General features: G+C 36.4%; 1 protein-coding gene across 9 annotated transcripts in view; it reads left to right on the forward strand.

The window, feature by feature from the left end:
- Window positions 1–4,410, forward strand: part of faf (ubiquitin carboxyl-terminal hydrolase-like faf) — a 172,824-nt gene extending 168,414 nt beyond the window's left edge. For all 9 annotated transcript variants that reach the window (XM_081769869.1, XM_081769872.1, XM_081769871.1 and 6 more), the window contains exon 47: window positions 1,838–4,410. In XM_081769869.1, coding sequence (XP_081625995.1) covers window positions 1,838–1,946 — 109 coding nt within the window. In that variant the 3' untranslated portion in view covers window positions 1,947–4,410. The remainder of the gene's footprint in view (window positions 1–1,837) is intronic.
- The last annotated feature ends 6,867 nt before the right edge of the window (window positions 4,411–11,277 follow it).

The following is an 11,277-nucleotide window of genomic DNA, read 5'->3' on the forward strand; positions in this document are numbered from 1 at the left end:
GCAACGTTGTGCCATTATTCGATGGTCCAATGACAATGGGTAGGTGCTCATTTCAGTTATCATCAATGATGCTGTGTGGTTAACCTCGGCTGCGGAAGTCCATGTCTAACAGTGTATTGTGAACAGCTTGCCCAGATAAACTCGTGCTTTATCCACTATTAAAGTCACCTGTTAATTGTGCTACAGTTTGTGCTATAACCTATTTACGTACCTTGACAGTATACAGCATACGACATCTTGATTGGTACTTGTTCCCAGCAGCTTGGTAATCACAATCTGACCCCTATCACTGATATATTGACGGCTTTCTACATCCTACGCACAAGCGTCACACAGATTGATCGCGTGAGATCCCTGTGAGTCTGGCTCAAGTAGTTCCACTGTGCCCTTACCTCTTACGTCATCAATCCAGCGACTTCGTTCAAAAAGTAGCGGCAGGTCATAATGTTTTGACTGGTCATTGTACGTACTTGAGGAGTTTATAAATTTTAGTATGAATACATTTGGCCATTCTGTAGTGTGTATTTTGGGGTGGTCCACAAAACAAAACTAACAATGGTCGGTGTCCACAAGGCTTATTTTATTCCTTCTGATGTATAGAAATAACTAACGAAATTTCAGTACAATTAAGTCATATTTACAGGTCGCTCCACTTTGCCATTTTTTGTTAGTTGTTGTCAAACCTTTCAGAACAAAATGTCAGTATTTGTATTCTCAAGATATAAAAACGCTTTCTTCAGTGGAACGCGAACATTTTTACGATGAATTTCAACCAATCGAAGACTAAAATGCTTCTGTTTCTGGTGTTTTGTCAAGGCTTCATTATACTTTTGGATGAGACTTATACCTCTTTCAGCTACATCATCATCACAGCGATTTATCTTAATAGTTTACAAACTTCTTGGGGAAAAAAGGGACTATCTCCCCATCTAGTGATCATAATGAAAGCTACGAACTTATATCTATCCAGTTATTAGCACAGCTACTATGTTAAATTACATTGCAGTCTTGAGACCTATAATGTAGTATACAGCAGTGTAATGGGGAGTATACCCATTACCTACCTAATATTTTTATGGTACAGCATATATTTACCTTAAATTTACGAATGAATGAGTATATACGGAGGTAGGCATACGCTAAATTTTCAAAACAGTTCAGCGTATACCTCCCAAAAATTCTAGCATTAGATCATCATTAATATTACAAGAACAGAAAGGTTTAAAATGGAGCGACCTGTAAATATTGAGCAATAGGGCTGAAAATTTGCCTGGTAAGAAGCTTTTGACTCTAGGAAAAAAAAAATAAGCCTTGTGGAGGATTATTTTGAACAAGTTGTTTTTTGTTTTTGTTTTGGACCACCCTAATATATATATATATATATATATATATATATATATATATATATATATATATATATATATATATATATATATATATATATATATATATATATATATATATATATATATATATATAAAATTTATTTATACAACTGGACGACATAACTATACAAATAAAGTGTAATATCATTGGATGGCGTAGAAAAGCAGACAGTAACACTAGATATGATGCCGTTGATAGGTGGTTTTCTACGCCTCCCTTTGGTTCAACTATCGAAATATATTTCCTGTTGACTTAATTATTTTTTCTTAATTGTTTCGTAAATTTATTTAATGCAATTGTTACAATTTTATTCAAATTATTATATTTCTCTATTGTTCTGTTAGCAATTATTGTTCCATTGCACTAAAGAATATATTAATAAATAATTTATTTCTAAGATTACGTACAATTTTGATATCAAAATCTTCATATATGTATATTTCTGTTTCAGTTACATGGGTCCACCGCATGGTAGTACTCAAGGCGTAGTCCCTGGGCAACCGGGGACGAGTGAGGAAGAAGTAAATGACGTGACTCATTCTGATGTTGTTGATCCGTAGAAGTGTTGAAACTCCGTTGTGCTTAGTTATTCGAATTTCTTTCCGTTCAAGAATAGAATCTTGAATTGGTATTGTTTGTTACGAAGATGAGCGGCTATGCAGACCAACTTTAATATGTGAACATGTGAAGTGATTCTGAAGCTCTGTTAGCTTCAGAGTTGTCTTTCAACTAAACAAAATACCATTTTAAGCATTATAAGAAAAGAAAGTAAAAGAAAAACAAAAAAAAAAAAAAACTTACGGCTTGTTTCTCGAAGATTTAAGTCAAAGGAGTTAACCTTGTGGTTATACTGCGGGGAAATCCAATGCTTTTGTGATGTTTTATAATAGGATATTATTCAGTGTCTTTTTTCATTGTGTAAAGACAAAAAAAATTTTCAGAAGTATTAAGTTTATTGAAAGCAATTTTTTTTTTCTTTGAAAGAAACTCGTAACGATTGGATTTATAAATTTACTTGTGCTGCTATTTTTTTTCCAGTGTGTATTCAGAGACTCACTGTTTTGCCGAGTTCGAAGGATGAGGAAATATAAAGAATGGAAACATTTATTGATTTGCATTCCGGTCTATGTGATGCAGAGCTGATTTGTTTCCTATATGTATATATATGTATATATATTTCTGAGTGCGTCGGAACTCCTAACTTCGCCTTTTTACAATTGTATGCTTGTATACAGATATCAAGTATCACATGCTTTACAATTTTTATCGTAGATCTGCGGTTTTACGCGGCTTTTTTTTTTTCTTTCAGCCTGGAAAAATTTACTCCTGAATGTATTTAAAAAGGAAAACTTTTTACCGACCCTCATTGTAAAGACACTTGCGAGAGAGAAAACTTAGAGATTTGTACATTTAACTGTTGTGCGAGAATAGTATGTATCTATTAAACCTCGTGTGTCTTGTCAATTCTGCAGGGTTGTTTCATATTTAAAAGTAATATATATAGTACACTCACAAGCAAACACTCGTACACACATTTGAAAAGAAATAAATAAATACATATATATACATCTCGGGGGTTAATACGAGATTTTTTTTTTTTTTAATGAACTCTGCGCATAAACAAGTAGAACCGAAGAGAACTGTTTCCACAAGCATAATGACTATTATTTCTTTACGTGAGGTTTAGGATATGCATCCTTTATTAAGAGGACTTATTAAAATTAAAGGTTGGCTAATACCAATGTATTTGTTACTATTTGAAATGTATGAAAGGAGGAGAGAACACCTATATAAGTTCTATATATATATAAACACATACTTGCCTACATAAGATATATATAATCACAGTTGCCCACTGTAACAGATTTAAATTATAAAAGTACTCATGTTGGCAGATATCAATTACATTTGCTTGTATAGTGCTTGAAGTGTAAGTTTTGTAATACAAATTGTCTACCAAATACTTGTTGGTGTACAGATTTTGCTTTTTCCCTTGACAATATCCAGAAAAAAAGAAATAAATAAGAAAAATGTATTTGCATCAAAAAGATAATGTGATTATACCTTTGACTAGATGAATCCAAGTTTGCAAGTAAATGATGTAAGTTGACTGTTCTATTGGGAACAAAAGTTTAAAAAAGAGAATATAATAATTAAATGTCAGACTTATGTCCTTTGTGAGGATAACACAAAAACTGTCCTTAAAAAGAAATGGCTTAAAAAAAATGAAATTTCTAAATGTATTTAAGAGAATAATGAAGAACATAAACTTCTGCGACAGGCCTTGTCTGTCTGAGAGCTAAGTACAGTCGATGACTTTTTATATATAAGAAGTTCATTTGTACGCAGGAGATGAATTTATTTAAATGTTCTGTGTGCTTTTATGAAACATCACGGTATGTGTAATTCGGAACAGCATGATTTGTAGGTATCAAGACTGTTGAAAGCATACACTGTAGTATGTAAAACAATGGGAAAAAAAGAAACAAAATGCGATATGAATGTCATATTGTTAATATTTTTGAGTGTTTAATTTAATCCAATTTTTATTATTATTATCTTGTTGCTGTGAAAGAACACTATACCATGTTGTTTGAATTCGGAACATTATTTCTAACAAACAAACAAAAAAAAAAGTTTATGGGATTCTTAATATCAACTTAATTTCTCCGATGTTCACCTGTTGTGCTTTTTATTTAACAAAACCTTGAGAAATAGAGGAGAAAAAAGAAAAAAAAATGGAGAGTTGTGCTTTTTTAGGTCAAATTTGTAAGGAGTTACGCTTTACAACAGGAACTAATGATCTTGTTTTTTTTTTTAATACATATATATACCAGGAAGTATAAAAAAAAAGAAAGAAAAAAAAGACAAGTTGGTAAGTGTCCTTCACTGGAGAAAGCACAAGCATTAGTTTTTGCTGTACCTGCATGTGACTCCATCGTCAGTGTGTGAGTAGATGTCTTACACTACATCCATTGAGCATTTATGTTAAGCTGTGATGCTATAATACAGTTTTCTTAAAAAGATTTGTGTTGCTACATCAATACCCTCTTGGAATCCTTAATTAACAACATCCTATAATTTGCAGGCAGGTCCTGAGCACTATCAATATTAGTGCATTGCTAGTTCAAATGAACTGAAAGACTAAGTATGTAAGCTAATATTGACTGTTAGTAGGAAGTTTTTTTTTTTTTTTTTTTTTTTTTTTTTTTTTTTTTTTTTTTTTTTTTTTTTTTGGGTACGTTTTACAAGTGTGTGTATATATATAGCAGAAACCCCGAATTCCTTCATATTGAAGAGGCATTACTCGTCCCTCTTATGATAAACAGTAAGCTTCTGTTGGACAATATTTCACTTAAGGAATTTTGCTATGGACATGCTTTGTTCTGCGTAATCCATAAATATTACTAATCGTTTAATTAAAAAGAACTCTTTATTTTGAACTTAGATAAGTAATTACGGTAGTATGCAGTTCGGTTGAATTATTTACAGCTTCCAGCTATTTATTAATGACTGTAAGTTTGGAGCTGATTGAAGTACGATTTTCTTTAAGATACCTGAGAACAACTTGCATTGGTTCTCCTTTTCTGGAATTATTGACAACAAATCGTGCTGTATGGATTTATTCTTTAGCTGGAAGCTGTACACTAATATTTTGGCAGTTGTGTATATAAATGAGGGTCATTTAGATTGAAGTGGCAACATATCTGGAAAACGAAATGTGTTACTTAAATGAATATGGTTCATTCCTTCGATATCATCCCCGCCTACCTATTGAACTAATTTCCAGAGGTCAGATATCTGGCAGACGTTGGTTAAAGTTGAGAGTTAACGTTTGTGTGGGGGTTTCCAGAGAGTGCCTTAAGGCAAGAGCATGCAGGAAATTTTACGGAAAAGGTATCTCCGAAGTAGTTCTTTCATTTTCGAAAACAAACCAAAATCCGAGAAGTATGGCGGGTACTGTAGTACAGGGTGTCTATCGGTCACGAAATTTAGCTTTTGGGTCACGATTTTTTCTTATCTGTACAAATATAAGTATAGACTAGAAAATTTTGTTCTATAAAACGTCAAGATTCACCACCAAAAATATGTATAGTCAGCTTTAAACGGTACGAAATCGCAAGCAAAGCACGCTTCTATCGCATGAATGAAAATAGTCTACTTCGCACCTAAATTTTCTCTTGAAAATGTTGTGAAATTTTATTGTTTGAGAAAGAGAAGGTAACGAAAAAGTCACGAAATTTCATTTTGGAATTATAGTAGACACCCTGTAGTATCTTCCAGCCTTATCGTCATAAGTGTATATGTACAGCACAGAGTTAGTCTTGACTGCAGGATGTGCGACCGTTTGCGTCGCAATGCTGGCCGTAAATGGCGACTCGAGTACAAAGCATAGTATGCAGCACTTACGGTAACCATTATAGGAACTTGATGTTAAGAATAATGCCTTCGTGGTAATAGGATTGTCATCATAACCGAAACATTTCCTCGCTCTTGTTTGACTACCTTTTTTAGCCGTGGGGACGCAGAATGGTGCCATCTACTGGACGCATTTCAGTTCTGGTTCGTAGAATCTCCCTCAAGTTTCGTCAGTCGCAATAATGCAAAGCAAAAAATAAACTTAGTGCGCGTCATGTTCAAGGTATACATTCTCATCGGTGCCACTTTTGCAACCCCGTCAGGACATGCGGTACCCATCTGATTGCAGTCTTACCCATATTAGTATTAGTATGTATTAGTATGTGGTACACTGATTCACTACATGTTCATTACCCGATTCACTGCATGTTCATTGCCGACCATGTCATTTTCAGTGCTTCCACATGATGTTGATCCGTGGCAGTTCGAATACGGCCTGGCGCCCCGCCTCGAATGCCGCAGCCCATCTCGTAACTGTCCAATGGGGCACAACACTGTTACCACACTTGCACGTAATCCTTCGTGTGTTGCGGCCTCGTGGCATCTGAAACAATGAAAACACGCTGTTCTGCATGAGTAAACATTGTTTACTGACGAAACTGCAACGTTAGTTAATTTTCAAGTGTAAATTATTAAATATAAATGTGAGGAGTTACTAAATTGCTACACTGTTACATGGACGCTGATCCCTTAGGCATGAACCAGATTTTAATATCTGGTCACTGCATTGGAATATTAAGAAGAAAAACATTGTTGACTATCTGCATATTTAAAAAAAAAAAAAAATCAACGTTAACATACTTCTGTCGATAGTTCGTCATCGTTGTTAGTGATGAAATTAAACTAAACACGACTTAATCTGCACATGAGTATATAAATAACTTGGTTCAACTAATTTTACTATTATGTAATATTACAAAGGATAGTCATATACAGAAACAAACGAAAAAAGGTAACTGGAAGAACCACTTCTCCACACACTGTTCATCCCATTGCTCGTCTAGGAGCTTCTCCGGATGTTAAACATCAGCAGCCCAGTTTTCCGCAGTGACACTATCAATTGCTGCTCTTGTAACTCTTTCCATTTCTGGCACTGTGAACTTTTTGTTTTCCCTCGCAATATATCCTCTTGCGCCCAAATATTTTCTGTAGGGTTTAAGTGAGCTTAGTAAGGGAAAAGTCTTATGATCTGGTGACCCGTTTCCCTTGCTAATTCGTCAATTCTGTACAAAGGGATTTTGGACTTGTATAAGGTTACCAGTTCTAGAAGTTATGCCCCTTCTTCATATCAGGCTCTAACTGCATAGTGATATTGCACTTTAACCAGTCCAAGACCTCAGACTTCCGAGACCGAGTTTTGGAGGCTTGTCGAGCATAACGGAACGGTATGAGGCATTATCCACAACAATGATGGATTTAGGGGATATATTTTCCAAAAGAGTTTCGTGAAACCATTTCGTAAATGTATCGGAGTTCATTTTCTCCTGATTTTTTTTCCTTCTGGAAATGAGGAGGCAGTTTGGGACACAACCACGAGATATGCTAGCATGAAGAAAATTATTCTTCCCCCTTCCCTGTTGGTGCGTTCATTGTACTATGCGCAGTATGTTTGGTCCAGCCTTTTTCTAATGTGTGGCCTGCGCTGATCAATGTCTCGTTTAGCCAAATCACATTTCTTCATAGCTCTGAGGTACCGACAACGCCAAGCTACGATGTCACTTCTTTCCATCAGCACTGTGCGTTTGGAAAATTTATTAAATTCGAACCCCAGGTCTATGAGACAGCTTCTAAGTGAGAACTTACTTCCGTGGAACAAGTTCACTTTTTTAAGGCTGGCTTGGAGCTTACTTAATGTAGGTTGCTCCTTGCGCCTAAATGTAGCAACGAAGGCCATCCCGCTGGCATGAATCGAGGTGTGTGACCTTTTCATAGTAGCTGCGTTTTCCTGGAGTGTCTAGTAATACTTGCGATGGTCCAGGCTCGTCTTTTCCGTGTTCTCCCTTCTTCTCAAAGTTCTCCTCTTATGTTTTCTTTCCCAATTCGCATCACTTTTTAAACGGCAATCATTGTCCTTTCTGTAACTTGATTCACATCGATAAAAAGGACCACAATTTTCTTTTCCCACTCAAAGTATTCGCATAGTGAACACACCATCTCCTCGTAAAGCGATACCCTGTCCAATTTTTGAATATTTCTTTACAGGCGAATGGATTCTTCGTCGCTCCCGTCTTCGACGAACAGGATTTACATTTTCTACCATTTCATCCATTTTAGAGGACACAACACGCGCACACAAATTAAGAGAAAGAGTCAGAAATAAATAATGCACTAAACACTAAAGTACCGTATACACGAAACACGAAATTATTCCCTGCAAGTAAATCTCAGTGTTATAAAATTAGATGATACAAAAGAGTACTAAAAAGAAAGCTCTCAATAACCAGGTCCGCTACTCAAGTTGACATTCGACTAAAACAATATGCATTTGTTTATATTCAAATTGGCAATGTGCATAAAGGGTGGAATGTTTACCATTGCAAAGCGAGAAAATTAGCCACTATAATTGGCTGAACGTGCTGTTGCCATACGAGTGCCACTATTTATATTTTGATCCTAATAATGAAAAAAATAGTAATTTGTCACTGAAAATTGATTTATTGTTTTTCGAAACATTCTCTTTTATGATCAATACACTTTTGCATTCATTCGAACCATTTGTCAAAGCATATTTTCCAATCTTCTTGAGACACTTCCATAATACGGTTTTTGAACGCATCAACGGCTTCTTCCGCCGACGAAAATAGTTGTCCACGCAATTTATTCTTGACATTTGGGAATCAGAAGTCATTGGGTGCCAAATCAGGACTGTACGGCGGATGACCCATCAATTCGGTTTCTTGAGTGTTCAAATAGTCGGTTATTAGAGATGATGTGTGAGAGCTCGCATTGTCTTGATGAAGAATGATCCGACGGCGCTTTTGTTTTCCGTATTTGACCGAAGACTTCCTGCAAACAAATTGTTGTGTACCATTCCGAGTTGACCGTTCTATGTTCCTCTAAAGGCACAGTTGCCACATGAGTTTTCCCGAAAAAAAAACAGGCGACCATTTGTTTCGATGTGCTTCGAGCGCGAACCACTTTTGTTGGATTTGGTTCATCTTGAAACACCCATACAGTCGACTGCTGTTTGTTTCGGCTCATATGCATATATCCATGATCCGTCACCTGTTACAATCGTACATACGTATTTTAAAGCACAGTCATTGTATTTATTGAGCATTTGTGTGCACCAATCGACGCGAGCTTCTTTTTGAGTTTTTGTCAAATTATGTGGGATCCAACGAGAACAAACCTTTCTCACAGCTAAATGATCATGTAATATTTTATATATGCTGGTGGAACTAATGCCTAGGGTTGCCTCAATCTCACAGTATGTCACATGACGATCTTGCAATATTAGGTTTTGCACAGCATCAATGTTTTCTTGAAAAACAACTCATTTTGGACGATCTTCGCGAATTTCGTCACCGAGCGAGTGACGACCACGATTAAAATCGTTATACTAGCGTTTCACAGTGGCAAAGGATGGGGCATCATCGCCAAATGTGGAAGTAAGTTGATTGATGCACTCTTGTCTTGATAATCCACGTCGAAAATCGTAATAAATCATCGCACGAAAATTTTCACGGGTTAATTCCATTTTCCTGTTGTCACACAATCTTCAAGTCAAGCAAACAACACAAATAAAGCTACTGACAAAACATTTGAAGTACGGTATGGTCAACACTGTCAAATGTTTCTATGCAAACAAAAAATGGCACCTAACTACAATCAGTGTTGCCAAGGCTCAAAATATAAATGGTGGTCCTCGTATATATGGCTGTTTAAACAGTGAAGCTCAAAGATCTTCGAAATGTTAGTTCCATATTTTCTTCAACTCAGAAAGGAAAAATACTATATAGTTTTATTTTTAGAGAAATGCATATACTTATATAAAACCACTGATCCGTTGTTTTGTTTTGAAAATCTAAGACTCTGGTAGTATCTCTGGCGATTGGATGACACAGTTCACTATTTTATTACTATATGTTTTTGCATTGAATGGCACGGCTTGGTCGGGACGCAGTTAGGACTCAGCACGAATATTAGGAAAAAGAAAGAAAGAAAAAAAACTTTCGCACTGGGTTTTAAACTTAAAGAAAAATCCACCAGGAAGCAGTTAAAAAGTGCAACCAATCTTTCTATAAAATTGGGAGAAGTGTTTATTGTTCCCTTTTGAGATCCTTCACTCTGTTATCATTGCTTCAACTTCTTTGTATTTATCTCGGCATTGCGCTGGTATCTGCTCAATATTTTGTGACGCAACATGGGAAATAACGCTAAATATTTTCCACATGAGGAGGGCTTAGATCATTATTCAACGGATTTTGTAGTTTCTTTTTGGACGTATACATCTTTCGTGAAGTCGTCACCATAATTCCAGGCGGCCCAGAGGGCTTCTTTAGGAATGTGTTTCGAGCATTGGAAAATTGCTGATGGCAGAGCGGCCCGACTAAAAAATGATCTTCCACGGACAGTGAATTTCATTTTTGAAAATAGACGCGAGGTCTGATGAGTGTAAATCAAGAGGCATTACTTCAAAGTTGTTACGTAGAAAATCCTTAGTACCAAATGCTCGAAGACCAGGACCATTGTCTTCATGAAAAATTACCTGAGTAACCTTCGTGGATCGTTTTGCTGCAATTATAGAATGAGCATCAACTTCAAAAGATGTAAGTTGCAGTTATCACAGTAGTGCCCTGTGGAACACAATGAGTGAGGATTAGTTTTGCTGCCCCAAAGCATAGCCACCATCACTTTTTGAACACTGGATGTAACTCGAAATTTCTTTGGAATCAGAAAATGTGTGGTTCCATTGCGACAACCGCAGTTTCGTTTCGGTATCCGTCTCACATCAATTGTGATAATTGGCGAAAATAAGGTACCATCATGGCGTCATCACGTGTTAACACATATTGACACATTGCTACCCACCGAGCCTTGTGAGTAAAATTCATCGTTTTGTGAACCCATTTTGAAGAAATTTTCGCTTTTTTCTTTTTTAGTAGAGTGCATCTCGTCCGAGGCTTTTGTGAATGTTTCTGAACAAGTGCCTCTTTTTTTACAGGATGAGGTTGTTAGCCTTACCCAAACCCCCAAGCTGGAGGACCACTCCTAGTCGTCTGTCCGCGACTGCTTATTCAGTATATTCGCAGCTAGACTCTATATCTAAAGGCCTTCTCGATCCGCAACTTGAGGACGCGCCATGCCGTGGTGACAGGAGGACGCGCCATGCGAAACATGGTCGCTTACTCTGAGGGAAGAACATAGACTGAAAGTATTTGAGAACAAGATCCTGAGACGAATATTCGGACCCAAGAGGAACGGGATTGGGGAATGGCGGAAACTTCATAACGAGGAACTACATAGTTT

Source organism: Thermobia domestica, chromosome 8 (genome assembly GCF_964235325.1).
Source record: "Thermobia domestica chromosome 8, izTheDome1.hap1.1, whole genome shotgun sequence".
NCBI lineage: Eukaryota > Metazoa > Arthropoda > Insecta > Zygentoma > Lepismatidae > Thermobia > Thermobia domestica.